The sequence below is a fragment of the Bombus affinis genome, chromosome 11, assembly GCF_024516045.1.
Source record: "Bombus affinis isolate iyBomAffi1 chromosome 11, iyBomAffi1.2, whole genome shotgun sequence".
NCBI classification, from domain to species: domain Eukaryota; kingdom Metazoa; phylum Arthropoda; class Insecta; order Hymenoptera; family Apidae; genus Bombus; species Bombus affinis.
Genome location: NC_066354.1, coordinates 8,159,648 through 8,173,383, shown reverse-complemented (window position 1 = coordinate 8,173,383; position 13,736 = coordinate 8,159,648). Strand labels below are relative to the sequence as shown.

At 42.5% G+C, this 13,736-nt stretch overlaps 1 protein-coding gene across 8 annotated transcripts in view; it reads right to left on the bottom strand.

Moving 5' to 3' along the window:
- The window catches only part of LOC126921860 (uncharacterized), a 30,629-nt gene extending 18,390 nt beyond the window's left edge, over positions 1-12,239 (bottom strand). For 2 of the 8 annotated variants that reach the window (XM_050733840.1, XM_050733841.1), the window contains exons 1-2: positions 11,602-12,239; positions 7,150-7,627 (exon numbers count right to left, since the gene is read on the bottom strand). In XM_050733840.1, coding sequence (XP_050589797.1) covers positions 7,150-7,182 — 33 coding nt within the window. In that variant the 5' untranslated portion in view covers positions 7,183-7,627; positions 11,602-12,239. Of the gene's footprint in view, positions 1-7,149; positions 7,628-7,874; positions 8,124-8,170; positions 8,258-8,666; positions 9,063-11,601 lie in introns of those variants that run through there. The other 6 variants (XM_050733833.1, XM_050733838.1, XM_050733842.1 and 3 more) reach the window with 6 other exon arrangements.
- Between the last annotated feature and the right edge of the window lie 1,497 nt (positions 12,240-13,736).

Genomic DNA, 13,736 nt, shown 5'->3' with positions numbered 1-13,736 from the left:
AGAACGTACGTGGCAAATAACATGCCCGCGATAATTCACGATCTCTGGAAATTCAGGAATGTAGCACGAGCGCTTCCTCGTTATTGCTCTCGACTCCAGACGATGAGATAAAATCGCGAGATTCTTCGGAACGAAACAAGGATTTACCTTTGGGGAAAGTTGCGTCTGTTCGTTGTTCTAAATGGCGATCGTCCAGGAATGAATCTCGGATGAAGAGCTCCGTACAATATCGGAATTTTGGAAAATTCCTAGTTTCAAGCGCGTAAATTTGAATGTTGCGAGGACGCAGCCAAGAATGCAACACGGGAACGTAAACTTGGTGGAGAGAGGAAAACCATCGCCGACTGTTTCGATACGGTCGTTTGCTCGGTTCAACAAGTAGTCATAAAACAGACGAGAGCTTAACAAGGCCGGTACTCGGAATTACGATCCTGCATTTATCGTTTGCCAGAAATTTGGAGACCAGATGGTTTCCGGTTTTCTACCAGCCATCCGAACTTCGTTATTCTTCTCTTCTAGCTATCTAATTGAAAAAAAAAAATGAATGTTATCTAAATAAAATCGAGACCGAGTCTTCGCACCAAAGTCCCCGAGCTTTTTATTTGCACTTCTTTAGACTGTAAAATTTATCTTTGTAAAAAGCTTTTAAATTTTAAATGGAAATACGTTGATCCGAAATTTCATTCGCCTCTTTCCTTCGGTTACTTTCGAAACCTTCAAAATACCTGGCACTTCGCGTCGATCCACAGCTTCGACACTTCAAAGAGCGTAAAGAATTATGGCTCCCAGTTGAGTTTCTAATATATTCGATCGAGCGTGTCATTTTTTTTTCGCCAACGAACCATGAAGCGTCTGTGCATTGCGCGCGAACGATGACAAGAGCCAAAGCCGTTAACCTCGATATCAATCAACTTCGCATATCAGTCTGTTACGTTCACAATCGTATTTCACGTCGAGAGATATTGGATGGCCATAATTTTCATCTATTTTACGCGATGATGCTGTGAAGTGAAAATTCGCGCAAAAGTCCACTGTAAATGAATAAATAATCCTCGATGATGTTGCCTCCGTTCGTTCGTTTATCAGCGCTGATCTAACGACTACGAGATTCATTAAACAGGTACGATCGAACGGATTAAGTAGAATAAATCGTCGTCACGTACTGGTTCCCATGACCAGAACCGTGACCAGTTCTTTTATCCTCGATCGCTTATTTAACCAGTCGAGGAAAATCGAGGGCCAATGTCGCGCGATATCCAGTACCATTTTTTCTCCCTTTCACCGTTCAGAAAACTACGCAGCACACGAGCTGCGTGCTTAAGGAGAAGACAAATAGCAGTTGTTAAAAGGCGGACCAGATTTATCAATGCTTCTAAAGGTTGGCAGGATACAAATGAAAGAGATCTCTCGATAAATCGTACCACGTTGAAAGTTAAGACATTCTACATACGTGATTGAACCATCGTGCGCATGAAAATAAACTTTTGATGGCACCTGTCGCAAGAGAAACGCTTTTGATACGACGTATCTCCTGTTTCAGAGGCCAATTTCTGACTTCCAAATCTTATTTCGAAATCCATCGCGCTTAAAAGACACGTGGTCACGCCGTTTTAACTATCGATTAATTATAATTATCACCTCGTTCCACGCGGATGGGTCGATATACTTTGTTTAGATCTAATCGCAGTCCTACAACATAGCACGCAAGCTTTGAAATCTCGCATCGAAGCAATCCGTTCCTAGAAATAAAGCGTCTATCGGGCTCTGTCACGAAAACATGGCCGTCAGACGAGCGTTTCGACGCTCGTCCGCGGACGAGTTAGACAATCGATCGCACACCTTGATGCGCCCGTGCAAATTTCTTTTTCTCCCTACTATGTATACGAGCCAACGTGTAATCCTCTTCGCGATAACCTTGACTTCCTTACGCCCCGAGCTCGCACTTAGTCTCTGAAGCTAATTCGCAGTTCCTTCAGGGGTTGGCCTCGCGTTCCTACCACCGGAATTATTTACATTCCTGCATTCTTGCTATTTTCGGGAAAGAGATCGCAAGACCACGATTTTTCTATCGACTCGAATTACTAGACGCTGTTACGATTGCGACTTTTAATTAATGGGTGATTGATCTTGAGAACGTTTTTCCGCTTTCAAGGATAGGATCGAGACGATTCATCCTTGTTTTTCGAATGTTCTTTTAACACACTTTTTACCTTTCTGCAGCAAAATAAGGTGGTGTTGAAATTGAGAGAGGAAGATATTGCGGCTGCTAATCGTGTACAAGTTTTTCGATTTTATCACGAGATTAGAAATCCTGCCATTTAAAAGCGAACCGCGCTTGCCGTTCAATCATTATACCATCTATCATGAGGCATTTCAGAGTTGCAAAATCCAATTTCCCGTGAAATTTACACGCGCCAGTCTACGCGTCGTAATACAAAGCCTTGTTGCGTACAAAACGCGAAAAGACAGATTTTCGTTTAACTTCGATCGACGTTCCTCGAAGCTCTCGAAGGAGAAACAATAAAGAAAACGCGTAACATTTACGCCGAGTGCACGCGTGATAGATTTTCTAAATTGACTTTGCTGCGATTTGACTTTTGCAATTTCGGAAAACCAAAGCTCGACACGCACCGCGATCGCAGAATGTCGAATTTCTCGGTTCGATTCCTCGCCACGCATTGCAACATGATTTACGATAATCTGGTTTACAGCAGGCAAACGCGATTCAACAATTCTTTAATCCCCGTGTACATAGTTGCATGCACAATTAACCACGATCGATTAGCGATATTTTAGTTTCTACTTTATACCCTTGCCTTGATATCGAATTATCGAAACAGAGGAAAAAGTGAGTCATTGAAGCGGTTGCCGTTGTAAATAATCGTTCAGAAACACGCGAATCGCTGGTTGAACGAGCAACTCCGAACAATTCCATCGAGGCGTGGAGAACTTTACTTATCCTCGTTCGAGTTTGACGTTCGTTCGAGCTGTAACGCGGATTTGTTTAACTTGCGTCAAAAGTCATTTCCACGATTCGCTTTACTTCGAACGAGTTTTCGTTAGAATTAACGCCTACGAAATGGCATCTTAAATACATTGTATAAAATATTACGAAACGAGAGTTTAGAACTGTATGTTCGAAAGTATTTGATCTTTCGTTCCAAGTTTACTCGATGGCAAATATTTGGACACGACGACCAGTCGCTTTTATAGTTCTCGGTTAAATAGTTTTATCTGCGTTCGATAGTTGAGCGAAGCCAATCCGGCGCGGCGCGAAGAATAGTTGGCTTACTTGTCGAGCGCGATATCTAATGGACTCTGTTTCTGAACCGATAGTTTCCTTAATTAGACTATTCTCGGACCATTTCTCCGATGTTCGTCGAGCCAACGACACACAGTGGCCTTTTATATCTGCCAAGTGAACGCGATGGCAATCTCACTGCAGCGCTTGTTCAAGTAACTTGCCTGACGATTAGCGTTTAACGACCCTCGATGCTGAAAGACGCTGGACATTGGAATCTTTGATTCCATGCGTGGGGTAAATCTCGCGGCTTAACGATCGTAGATTCCAAGATTATATCGCTTCAAACTGAAAGCTCGCTATAATTTTTTCTACTATAAAGTTTATTACGAGAGCCTTGCTATTTGAATGAAACCGATCCTTAAATCACAAGCAATTAGTAAAGTTTGAAAAATACATACTTCGAATGACGGTGGGTTTACAATTTCAAGCAACTTTAATTTATTTCATATTCGTCAAACTTTCTATCTTTGAACGCTATTAAGAAGATCCCATTTAGATCAACTTCTCTCCGAATATGTACTTTACTTCGGACACAAGAGTTAACTGTACTTCTAAAGTCTCGTAAAGGTCCAATCCCGCTACACTTAAACCATGCTATAACCCTAAATCTACCTAGACTAACAGCTTTTCGATCCCCCTGTACGACATTCAAAGCAAAGCGATATATATTTACATGCTAAACATCTTTCTGCAGCGACAGGTAGGCAATTTCCATATCACACGATGACACAGAGAATTAAGTAAACTGAACAGACTTAAATTCGCAGGTGCTCGGAATCGGGTTTTTGTTCGTGACGGTGTTAGTCACATCGTCTACGGGTGTGTCGCGAGGCGACGGAAATTGCAATTAATCCGGGAACACGTGGGCACGTGGCCTCGCTAACCACCGCGATGCATAATGAAACGGACGGTGAATGAAACATGAAGCGACGCGAATCGTTCTAAATCGCCAGCATCACGAAATAGCGGGTTCCCTTCGGAGGGAAACTTGTCGAGTAACAACTTGAAACTGCGCTACCTCTACCCTAAGCTTCGATATTATTCAACTTTAGCAACTTTGTACTCCGGATAGCACGTGGAAAATTCATGTCCTGCTAATATTTTCTAATATCACCTGCATTCTTGTAGACTGTTGTTCGTGAGGAAGAAAGATTGCCTCAACTCCTATGTATAGCGATGCGTTGATCGGTAATATGCATCAGCCGAATAACGTTGAGTCGAATATTCTTTAAAACTGAAGAAATACGTTTTGACCTAGGAATGACAAGCGTTGATCGGTGATAATAGCGTTATGATTCGTTGGATATCGGTTTGATAACTAAAAGCAAGGCGTACAAAATCGAACGTTCTATGGAGCGAAGGGATCTGCCCGATTGAAACGAGACTGTGCGGTGGTCTCTTTGTGCGGCTGACCACCCATCGATCAAACGTGTATCTTTGGATCTGGTTTAAGTTTATCTTGCCGATCCTGTATGCAGAGTATGTTGACTTAACAGGTACCCTGGAATAGGCAACAATGAAATCCATTATTCCATGTATATAACCAAATTCGACGAACTATAGGTAATCATTCTTGAGCATGACATATCGCTTGAAAACTATACGTTTCAACCAACATTGAAAATTTATCAACCATAGGGAAAGAGTGAAATATCTCGTGTCACTGATCAAAAGATTCTCGATTAACTATCATTCAGCTAGCCTGTGAGTGTTGTTTTAACAACGCGTTGGTACTGGAAACACGTGGGTGGAATGTCATAAACGAAACGATAGGAAGATCTCGCCATCACTTTTCCTACCCTATCTCTTAGGCTCTGTTGTAAATTCGGCTTCGACACTAGGGGATCGTTCATCATACGTGGCGAACTTGGATACACTAGTTTCGACACAGAATGTCATCGCTGCTCTGTGGCCAGGACGTGTCATTTATGTCCCGAGACTAAAGTTTCGGTCAAATTTGCAATTAGGCGGCGTGTTCATTGTCGCACGAGTCACGCTGATAGATCACGAGCACCCAGGGTTATTGTTCGTCGCTATAATTAATTTCCAGGCATAATTGACCGCATGCAAGTAGATTTGCCGCATGCAACAATTTTGTCTCTAAGAAGAAACATTTCAAGACAAAAAGAAAGGGGATGATGTTCATTGAAGGAGAGTTTCTACTATAGATCTTTGGACAAATTGATTGTTCTTTTATAGTTTCCTTAAGAAACTTGATACGTAAGTCTACGATATAACAAGGTTAGCAAGAAAAGTTTGTTCGAAACGCGAGGAATTTATTGGCAATCAACTCCTCGGAGTTTGCTAACACGTCGCATCAGTTATTTTCGTATTTACGTAAATATGGATGCATCTGAGTTTATTTTAATCGAAATAAAGACCATGCAATGGTAATTGTATGACAAGTACTCTTATACCGTACGATAGGAAAATGAAAGGAAAACTGCAGTGAAAGATGCGTCCAAGTGGTTTCGCGCATTCGGCGCACTTAGCTAGGAAACTTCGTAGTTTTGTTATTCAAATGGCCATGTGTACGTACAAGGAGTTACATAAGCGCATCTTAAAACGCAGTAAAATGATTTAATAAATATTGATGATGACAGTAATGCGCAAACTAATCGCTTAATTTATGTGTGGTCGTAAATTGTGCTACCGACGCGGCTTAGCGACGAGTAAAATATCATTCTTGAACGAATAAATTTCGCGAGCCTAGTCTACACGATAATTCAAATGTTTTGAATATAAATTATCGAGTCGAGTGAAAGTTTTCTGCATTTCTGTCATAGTAAATATCGCTATGTTGCGATGAATAACATTTCACGCTCCGCAAATCTGCTTACATAGAAAGTGTATTGTTTAAACGTAAAATAATTTTTAACACAACATTGACATAACTCTGTAACGATCTGGCTAAGCGATAATGTTATGAGAATAGGACAATACATAATTATTAACAGCTTACTCAGTGACATACGGAAATGACATCTCATAAAGAATGCGAAAACTTCCTGCTCAATTCAATAAATTCTTCCTTCTTAACTTCGTTCCTCTTTTTCCATTCTTCCTTTTTTTCTTAGACCTTATTCTTTTCCGCCTCCGCATTTTCCGTTTCTTTTGCTCATCCCTTCGATACGAAAAATCCAACGATCATTTTCGCCGCAGCGAACGCGAAAGAAACGACGATTTATTTAAAAGTTGGAGAAGAAGCTTATTTATTAGTCAGCCTTTGTTAACCGAACGACATTTAGATACAAAGTAACTGGAGGATCTCGCGGTAAGGCCACCAAGGCCGAAGTACTCGTTCCGATTCGACCGTCCGAAACTTTATTCGTTCGCTATAGAAATCCAATTTCCTTTATTACGAACTTCTGGCCGGCAACTTTCAGGAATCGACAGGGAAATCTCATAGAAACCGCGGTTTCTTACTCTGTTTGCATTCCAATGGCAAATAATAAGTAAGTGGAACAGCAGTCGTATGAAGCCTACGGGAACGATGATCCTTGTGCATTTCGCGGCTTTCTATCGTATTACGCATCCTGGCTGCGCAATTTTCTCTTGTTCGAACAAACGAGAGCCCGAACAAGTGCACTGGACATTGGTTATTTGAATTTCTCCACGAGAGAAATATAATATATTCAAACTACGAAGTTTCCTGATTAATTGTCCGAAACCATCCAAAGAAAATAAATGTATGCTTTCTAACACGTTAACTGCCATAATGGTTTAAGTCCTCTAAAATTATTAAAATAAAATAAATTGCATCGATTATAATCTTGAACGGTATAGGTAATATCGTTATGTCGTTAAACGGAAAGTATTGGAAACAAAAGAAATGGTTAACTCACCGGTATCATAGAGCGGACAGGGCATGTACGCATACCGCTGTTCCGGATGCACTACAGACTTGTTCCTCTGTCCGCTGGTCATGGTCGCGAATTTGGTCACGTATTGCAGGAACTTGTCATAGAAAAGGAGGAAGGTTGTTCGAATTATCGTTAAGACGGTATGGTAGTCCTTGGTTCACCGGATCCGGCCCGATCGGAGGGAAGTAATATAAGAAAAGGGCAGGAAGATTATTCCGAGATGGCTATAGGTAACTGCATCCTGCAATAGTCGAGCGTGCCGTGACGCATGGGTTCCCGGGCCTCTTCGCAAATTAACCAATTAAGATGGCCGTGTTGTTTCCGTGCCAATTAGGCACCGCTCCTGATGACCATGTATTCGCGCGTCTATGTGAGGACGTCGTCACTTAATTAATGCCGAAATAACTGACTTCTTCTCTTCGTGGACTTGGTTTTCCTTCTGGCTGCACCGCGGCTTCACCTTCGCAAGAGATATACAGGTAAGGAATGGTACTTAACGTTTCCCGATCATTTATTTCTAGTCACGCGAATGTCGCGATTCTGTTCACTTCGAAAGCGCGGGAAAATGGCGTGTCTCATCGATCGTTACATCGATAATGTAATACGTTTCGTGGTAAAGTTAAAATGGAAACACATAATTTGTCCACGTATTGTGAATAGAAAAGATATTATTACGGTCACGAAATCGATCACACGTTAAAGCTTACATGCTTCGAGAACTCCAACAGTGATTTGATACGCCTAGAGAAAGATAAGAAGTTCGGGACCTCTGTAACATACAATTTGGAAAGAGAATTCTAAAAGTACACAGTCTGCTACTTTCACACCAAACACATATACATATAAGAAAGAAATTTGACGATTAATTCACAAGTAACTTTTCTAATTTCAAGCTCCGAATGCGTTAATCGGTATCGCCGATTAATGCCGTAATTTAAGATTTCACTATATATTTTCCACCGTATATACAACATTTCTCGCCATAACGTATCTAAATCCTTACACGAGTGATACTTGTGTTTCTTCATTTCGTTCGGTACCGCCAAGATCAGTGACAGCCTCCGACCACTGAGTTTGTTAATAGATTACAAACCTATTAGCGGGTCTAAAGTTTCCCCATACCACGCCCCCTTTCCTGTTTTCGTGAATTCTGAACTTCTTTCAATATACTAAAAGGGGGCGCCACCAGTTTAATATTGACATAAATAGCTAAAGATCGTTGATCAAGTGCATCACACGTTTCGCGGGAAATAAGGTGCGTGTCTTACGTGTTAAACGGTTGCGTTTTCGTGTTAAATTCGTCGCGAAAGATACGAAACTAAGCGAATTGCCACATAGAATTATGTCTTTATCTATAGCGGTATATTTTTAATATGTAAATAACCGTGGATAATCGCCGGGTAATTCGCGGAGTGATAAAAGATGCACGGTCACCGAGAAAATCATCGCATCAACTCTGTTATCGAAAACGGAAGTATTGGAGCATCGCGATAAATTACCGGTGTTGTTTTTTATGCTGCCACGGTATATGTGATCGGTGCTTGAATCGAGTGCCTCTTCGTAGCAATACGCTCAAGCCGACTCGATGACTTTATCGACATTTATACGTGAAAATCACAGGAGAAATTGTTGTAGTCGCAAGATCGTGATAACTTTGCCGAGCGTTCTTCGTTCGACATCTCGTTACACCGCCATAACGAACCCAGCTGCGATATCGCCAACCAACAATGGAATTAAAAATATTAATAAAATCAAGAAGTGTATTAATTATGCTGTTACTAGTACAAAATACCTGATTCTCTAAAGATTTGGAGGAATTATCCGAGCGCTCTTGGGACACGCTTGGATGAACATTAATGCTGCATTTTACTTTCTACGAACTCGCAAACTGCACAATGGTCTCGTCGGTTAACACACCAGGTATGAATGATGAGTTTAAAGTGACAAACGATGCTGCGTTCTTTGTTTAGATCCTCTCTCTTCGCCATTTATTTGTTTGAATAAAGTTTGAAATAAAAAATTCGCGGATGCCATGCGAACATTAAAGAACGGATGCGAATTTCGCAGGAAATTCTGGCTTCTGACGCGTCGTTAATTATTTTCTAATTTAGAAGCGTTTATCGCGACATAAATAAAGCTGTAACGCGCACGCGTTAGTCGACCACGACAATATGACTGAACATGTAATTTACGAGATTGGTCACTGACTTTAACTGTAACAAATCGTTATCGCTGAAACACGTATTATACGGTATTGCGGTGTTTCTTACGTGACCAATCGAATTACCAAATATGCAAGACGAATGAAACAATTTCTTGAAATGTAACAAACGGATCATTAGATATGAAACATCTCGTATAATTTGTAGAAGAGATATAACGAGATCGCGAATTAAAACATTAATCGGTGACATACTCGAAGTCGTATGAATTTTAATGGCTTCCGGACCATTTATCAATTTATATATACAACTTCTTTACAAAATTGCAGATTATGTACTTGCAAAATCCGCTCCCAGTTTATACGGTATATCGGTATTTGGCTTACTGTCCGCCATACTTGTATCTAAAATTACTGTTTTGACTCTTAAAGCGTAAACATTAACACCTGACTGATTTTACAAGCCTAATATACTTCGTTCACTCACAGTACATTCACCATGGCGTACATATACTACAACGTAAAATCGATAAATGTTAATCTTTCATGCGATATTAAATGAAGTCGTCCGCAAGGAAAAAAATAACAAAGAGTTGGAGGAGAAACGCTAAACGACGAAGCTTTGTACGGCTTAAAAACCATTCACCAATCGCGAGCGGGAATTTTAATTTGGTTAATGCTGACGGAAAGGAAAGAGGTTAGGAACACTGGGCCGGTTATTGTCGAATGGCCGTTGAAAGGCTTATAATTGGATTCTTTTGTGCGAAGGGAATCAAGCCTAACGCGATTTAGTTTCATTCAGATCCGATGTCGGTCGATTAACCTCCATTGAATCGCGCACCTTCTAGATGGCGATAGCCATTAACTTCGATATTTATCGTTGCTGCCCAAACAAGCATGGATCGTGCGGCTCGATTTTGCTTCAGTTGTTGAAAAACCGAACACGAGGAAACGTTTCTCGCTCTGCTAGCCGTGAAACGCGATAAACATTCGATTCTTTGGCTCGTTCCATCCTCGCATTTCACCGGAAATCAAATTTGTGCGTCGCGGCTACGACGCGTTATATGACAAAAAGGATCCTTCGAAATTTTCCCGCGTAAATTATTTCACCTTTTGATGTATAATATTTAATCTTAGCTTACGCGTTATTTATATAATAAATATGAAAAATGAGCGTTCGAATAGGTCAATGTCGAATACGTAATGATAACTCGTGCGATCCACGAAAGTATTAGAAAATTTTGGCCGTTGACTGATGACAGAAAAGTTTGTTTCTTCTTCTTGGTAAAGAGAATCCTTTAACACCAATAAACATCGTTTAAAATCTGTATCGTTCGAAAGAAACACGTTTAGGATTCAAAATGGCTGTAGAATCAAGTAGCCAGATGCTTGTTACGATTTAGGATTCGCGGCACGTGGACCGGGATTGCTGATTTTCAATCAGAGTGCACGCAAGCGAATTTCGATCGCGTCTGATCAGAATACGAAGAATGCTAAGCGAACCGATGACGCGTGTTTCTAACGTGTCAAAGAGTTACGGAAGGGTCTGCTTCCGGTCCTCTTGAAAGCCCTCATTTTTAGACCAAATCGCGTGATACATGGCGCGTCTCTAAAAAGGAATAAAAGAAACGGGGAAAGGAATTTCATTGCAAGGAAGAAAATTCGCGAGAAATGTTTTCTCTCGACGCGATACAGCTTCTTTTTTTCCTCTTTTTTTCTTTTTTCGTATTTTGGGCGTTGCGGTGGAAAGGTTGAAGAGAGTGGAGCTTAATAAGCTGAGATGCTTCTCCTCTCGACTTGTTGAGAATAGCGTAAACTAGGTCTGCTTATTTGGCTGCTTTGAGGCAATAGCGTGTTCAAGTTGAAAAATTAGTTGGTATCAAGAAGAGAAAAGAAAGAAAATATTTTGCCCATTGCTCCATCCACTGGTCAAGAGCACTACAAACGGCAACAAACAAATATTTCATCTACATTTCAATTTTTCCAACGTGCTGCTTGAAACACGAATATCCAACATCTCGTTACGATCGTATATTTTACGCGAAACTTGAAAATCATTGTTTGAAAAAAAAGAAAAAGAGAGGCAAATTAAGCGAATCGCTATCGTAGCGATCTACAAACTCTTCAGGAATACCACGTCCAATATTTTCACACAAGCTACGAATATCGTCCCCTTGTTCAAACACGAAACATGTGACCGTATTAGTTAAACGACCAATAACAGTACACTTTCGAACCCTTTCCACCCTTCCCAGTGAGAGCACCCCTTCTACCTTTCACGTCAACACCACGTGGATTCCGGTTGCTGGCTTCTACACTGGTTCTCGCCACTCGCTGTCCAGCCGGCCGATAGAATCTCCTCTTATGCTCGACTCTTCTTAAATCCTGCCGTGATCTATGTAGGTGGTCTTTGCAAGGAAGCCGGTTGTCGAGTCGCGCGTGTTTCTACCAGCCGAATGGACAATTTGATCGTCACGCAGCCGTCGTGGGAACGAGCCACGAGGCGAACTGCACGGTTCACGGGCCGACACTCGACTGGACCGCGGTGGTTTGAGTCGGGGGGTGAAATGGAGAAAGGCAGAAACAGCGAGACAGAAAGAGAGGAGGATCGCAAGGGATGAAGGAGAGAGCGTAAGGCCGGGCGCGTGGAAATAGAAGACACGTTAAACGCGGAAGAGGAGGATCAGAGTGGAGAAGGGAAAGGACGAAATGAAAGTTAACCGGGTGGAAGAGAGAGAGAGAGAGAGAGAGAGGAATGATAGAGGGAAAGAAGGAGGAGGGTGAACGACGAGACGAAGGAGTAGGAAGGGGATACGAAGAAAGAAAACTAGATAGAGAAAGGGCTGAAGAAGGACAGAGAGGATAGAGAGGGAGGATGCTGCGGATGCGGAGCAGAAACTCAGTCCGTCTCCGTCTGGCTTCGCCGCAGCGCGTCGCGGCGCATTTCATCCCCCTTTCGAGCCCCGAGCAACCCACCACCCTCGTCGCCGGTCCCTTCGCCCCTCTCGCGCCACCACGAAACCCCCTACACTAACCCCCGGTTCCATGTCGCAATGTATCTGCAGTCGGAAGCAGAGACCCCGCTATGCCTTCGAGACACCACCGTGAAAAGCCGGTCCTCGTTTCTTCACGGTTAATACCCTACCTTTCTCGCGTTCACCAGCCACCATCGTCTTTTCTCTTCTCTCCTTCTTCCGACCCTCGTGCTTCCTCGCTTTCTGTCCTTCCCTCACGGGAGACGAGAACCCGCTCTACTGTCTCCTTTTTTGCTGATCCACCCCCGAGAGCTGTTACTCCGTCTCCCCTTGTGAAGAGGATAGAAACGCGCGAGGACAAGTCTATAGGAGAAACGGGACCGTCTCGATGGACGGAAAGGAGTACTTGAGGGACGGTTTAAAGAGCGGTTTACTTTGTCTTAAGGGGGAAGGTAATTGCTGCACGTTGAAGAAGGGACTGTTGTTGCGTCGAGGATACTATTCCACAGATTCGACGACGCGGGGATACTTGACAAAGAAATCGGTCATTTCGGAATATCGATGATTCCGTTGGCAGACTGGTCTTCGAGTATTCCACTAATAATTCGATCTCCGAATCGTCCAAAGAATATTAATAAACAGATGACGGGTTTAAATCAAAGTCCGCTGTAGAAGAGTATTATAAAAATATCCAATCAATACCGCCCCCAGATAAAACACAACCACGTGCTTCCATTCCTGCCAAAAGACAAATCATACGTCGCGCTGTATCCTCCATCATTGCCGATCCTTATCTGTCGTCAGAAAGTTATCAAGGGGCGAATATCGGGGCAAAACATCGTATCTCCGATTTTAAACCGCTCTACTCGACGCTTGAAAAAGAGGGCTAGCCCGAAGGCAGAAGAATTCCTAATCGACTTCCGTCCTGGATCGTTGCTTTCCCCTCGCGTTCAACGAACAGAAAAGATCAGTTCGATCGATCTTATCCAGGCCGCTTGTACAACCAACGGGAAACGCGTTTAAAAAATGTAAGCTCCGGATGATTAACCGGTTTTATTTGGAAAGTAACGCGAAGGATGTATGCGGCGATAGTAAGCAGATAACCAGAAACGACATTGTAACCCCAATGACCGGGAAAGGAATTACTAGAGTTCGAAGGAAATGCGCGCGGATCTCGCGGTTTAGCGGCTGCGCCCCTTTTTTTTCAATCATCCGTTCGGAGTGGAGTGTGGCAATAGCCAGTTCGAAAAAGAGCAATTCGGACGGACGCGAGCAGAGCCCTTCGAACGTAAAAGCGAATTGCCAGCCTTTTCCGCTATTTATGAGTTCGCTCACTGGCTGGCCTACTGGTCGAAGTCGAGGCGGGAAGACGAGCACAACGAGTTTTTTCCACGCGCGGCCGTGCCCGGGCATAAATTATTGCCGTTCGTTAA